The sequence below is a fragment of the Carlito syrichta genome, unplaced genomic scaffold (assembly GCF_000164805.1).
Source record: "Carlito syrichta isolate Samal-C Ts95f unplaced genomic scaffold, Tarsius_syrichta-2.0.1 Scaffold303270, whole genome shotgun sequence".
NCBI classification, from domain to species: Eukaryota; Metazoa; Chordata; class Mammalia; order Primates; family Tarsiidae; genus Carlito; species Carlito syrichta.
In genome coordinates this window covers 245,285-248,471 of record NW_007247366.1, presented here as the reverse complement: position 1 = coordinate 248,471, position 3,187 = coordinate 245,285, and the positions used below count along the sequence as shown (strand labels likewise).

The following is a 3,187-nucleotide window of genomic DNA, read 5'->3' as shown; positions in this document are numbered from 1 at the left end:
CTCCCGGCCACCACAACCTTGACCTGCTGGGCTCCGGCGATCCTTCCGCCTCAGCCTTCCAAGTAGCCGGAATTACAGGCACGCACCACTACGTCCGGCTAATTTTTTTTTATTTATTGTAGAGATGAGGTCTTGCCTGCCCAGGCGGGTCTCGAACCCGCGGGCTCAGGCGATCCACACACCTCAGCCTCCCAAAGGCGCAGGATTACAGCCTGAGCCACCGAGCCCGGCTTAGTTACCCAATTCTATAACCACTTCCACAATTTTAGTTTTTATTACAGCAGCTTTTCACTTCCTGTTACCATAATGTGTATCAGTTTCCTAGGGCTGCCATAACAAAGTAACACAAAGTAGATGACTTAAAACAACAGAACACCTGGCCGGCACCAAGAGATTTATTAAAGGGGCTGTTACAGAGAGGGTCTGTAACCGAGAAAAAGCAAGAGAGAGAGAGAGAGAGATATGCAGGGAGAGGGCTAAGAGAGAGAGAGAGAGATACAGGGAGAGGGCTGAGAGAGAGAGAGATGCAGGGGGGGGGAGAGAGAGATATGCAGGGGGCGGGGAGAGAGAGAGATATGGAGGGGCGGAGAGAGAGAGAGAGGGAGATATATATATATGCAGGGAGAGGGTGTATTTATTAGCCTGACAGGGGCCGGAAGGGGCTGTGCTGGGTTCTTATTGGAGGAGCGGCATGGGAGCAGGGTGGGTATAAGAAGCCGGAACCTAGGGCCTTTGTTGTCTAGTGTGGTTTTACCATGTTCAGCGCCATTTTGGGAGCCACCACTCTGGCTGTTTCCTGTACCCTTCACAAAGCGTGTCAGAGGCAAAGTCTGAGCAAAAAATGGTTATGCTGAGACAAAAAAGACTATGCTAGACTAACTTTATTTGAGGTTTCTTTATTTTTTGAGTTGGAGTCTCAGTCTGTCACCCAAGCTGGAGTGTAGCGGCATGCTCACGGCCACTGCAGTCTTGACCTGCTGGGCTCAAGTGATCCTTCCACTTCAGCCTTCCAAGTAACTGGAACTACAGGCATGCACCACCACATCAGCTAATTTTTTAAATTTTTATTGTAGAGATGAAGTCTTACCAAGTTGCCCAGGTTGGTCTCACACCTGTGGGCTCAGGCAATCCTCTCACCTCGGCCTCCCAAAGTGCTGGGATTATAGGTGTGAGATTCACTATTCTAGGTTTCTATAGGTGCCTTCTTTCAGTTAGCATTTCTGAACCTGTTTTTATGTCATAAACTGAATGGATGGGTGATGGATGGATGGGTCTTGTCCAAGAATTTTCAGGTAGATTTTTACATACAAGAAGCTGCCTCATGCTCAATGTTCCTGGAGGACCTGCTCTCCCCAGACAGGTTCTAAGCTCTGGGCTGAGAGGGTCCTTTGGCTGAGGAATGCCTCATAAGCCTGGTATCCTCTGCCTGGTGCTAACCACTCCACTCCTCAAACAAGACTGGTCTTCTGGGCCTTGCATAGAGGTTTAATGACTGCGGTGTCTCCCTAGGGTGTCTGTGAGGAAATGACCTATGAGGAAATTCAGGATCATTATCCACTGGAGTTCGCCCTGCGGGACCAGGACAAGTACCGATACCGGTACCCCAAAGGGGAGGTAGGTGGGATTTGGGCCTTAGTCCCAGCCTCCTGACACCTGCGGGGAGGACTGCCTATGGCTGAGGGTCTGTGGGGCTCTGTGGAGGGTGCGTGGATAGCAGAAGGGGCCTCAGAGGCAGGTGAGCCTGGATATGTTTCATCTCTACCACTTTGCAACTATGTGGCCCAGGCCTCATTCCCTTCCCTTGGTGGTGGATAGACGGTGCCTCATAGGGCAGGACTGCAGCCCTGAGACTGTTGGCTCCCTGCTCCTCATCTTTGTCTTCCCTCTACCCAGGAGTAGAGAATTGGGAAGGGTCAGGCCTGAGGCGAGTGGTCCTGGTTCTGCCGGGTTCGACTCTCCCAGGACACCTATAGATAGTTGGTAGTCACCTGGCATTCCTAGTTCAGCTTCTTTCCTGGGGAATTGCCAACCCTTTCCAGGGTGCTCAAGTGGCTGAGAAATTGGGGGCACCAGGCGAGGCCTGAGACTTGTGCCTTAGCTCGCTCATGTCTTTGCCCTGGGCCTTCCCCCTTCCTCTGGATGCTTCCCCTCATCACAGTGTGATCCCATCTTGTCCTTTCTGTGGCTGCAGACACTACCCTGGTTCCAGACCTGGGGACACCTTCCACAGACGAGTTGTGGTTACCACAAGCCCCCTGTGCTTAGCTCCTTCCCTGAGATAGGCTCCCTGGTCAGCCTAGGCCCCAGGTCAGAAACTGGGGGCCCACCTTTGATTCAGGCATCTCCTTCTACTTCTAGAAGGTGGCCTGGAGCAGTGGCCAAATAAAAATACCCCCAGCCGGGCTCGGTGGCTCAGCCTGTAATCTGCCTTTGGGAGGCTGAGGTGAGGGGATTGCCTGAGCCTGCGGGTTCGAGACCCGCCTGGGCAGCGAGACCTCATCTCTACAATAAATCAAAAAATTAACCAGGCGTGCCTGTAATTCTGGCTACTCGGAAGGCTGAGGCAGAAGGATCGCTGGAGCCCAGCAGGTCGAGGCTGCAGTGGCCGGGAGCGGCCACCGCACTCCCGTCTGGGCGACAGAGTGAAACTCTAACTAAAAAAAAATAAATAAATAAAAATACCCCCATGGCTGGGCCCAGTTGCTCACTTCTGTAGTCCCAGTGCTTTGGGAGGCCAAGGTAGGAGGATCACTGGAGCCTAGGTGTTCCAGACCAGCCTAAGCAACATAGTGAGACCTCATCTCTACAAAAAATAAAAAAATTAGCCGGGTTCGGTGGCTCAGCCTATAATCCTGCACTTTGGGAGGCTGAGGTGAGTGGATTGCCTGAGCCCAAGGGTTCGAGACCCGCCTGGGCAACTTGGTGAGACCTCATCTCTACAATAAATAAAAAAAAATAGCCGGGTGTGGTAGCGCACACCTGTAGTTCCAGCTACTTGGAAGGCTGAGGTGGAAGGATTGCCGGAGCACAGCAGGCCGAAGCTGTAGTGGCCGGGAGCAGCCACTGCACTCCAGTCTGGGTAACAGAGTGAGACTCCAACTCAAAAAATAAATAAATATAAAAAATAGGCCGGGCTCGGTGGCTCAGCCTATAATCCCACGCTTTGGGAGGCCGAGGTGAGTGGATT

General features: G+C 52.4%; 1 protein-coding gene across 4 annotated transcripts in view; it reads left to right on the top strand.

The window, feature by feature from the left end:
- The window catches only part of PFKFB4 (6-phosphofructo-2-kinase/fructose-2,6-biphosphatase 4), a 59,237-nt gene that overhangs the window by 50,508 nt on the left and 5,542 nt on the right, over positions 1-3,187 (top strand). For 3 of the 4 annotated variants that reach the window (XM_008058259.2, XM_008058261.2, XM_008058260.2), the window contains exon 10: positions 1,510-1,614. The exons of the other annotated variant lie outside the window; for it this stretch is intronic. In XM_008058259.2, coding sequence (XP_008056450.1) covers positions 1,510-1,614 — 105 coding nt within the window. The remainder of the gene's footprint in view (positions 1-1,509; positions 1,615-3,187) is intronic. 4 annotated transcript variants of the gene reach the window in all.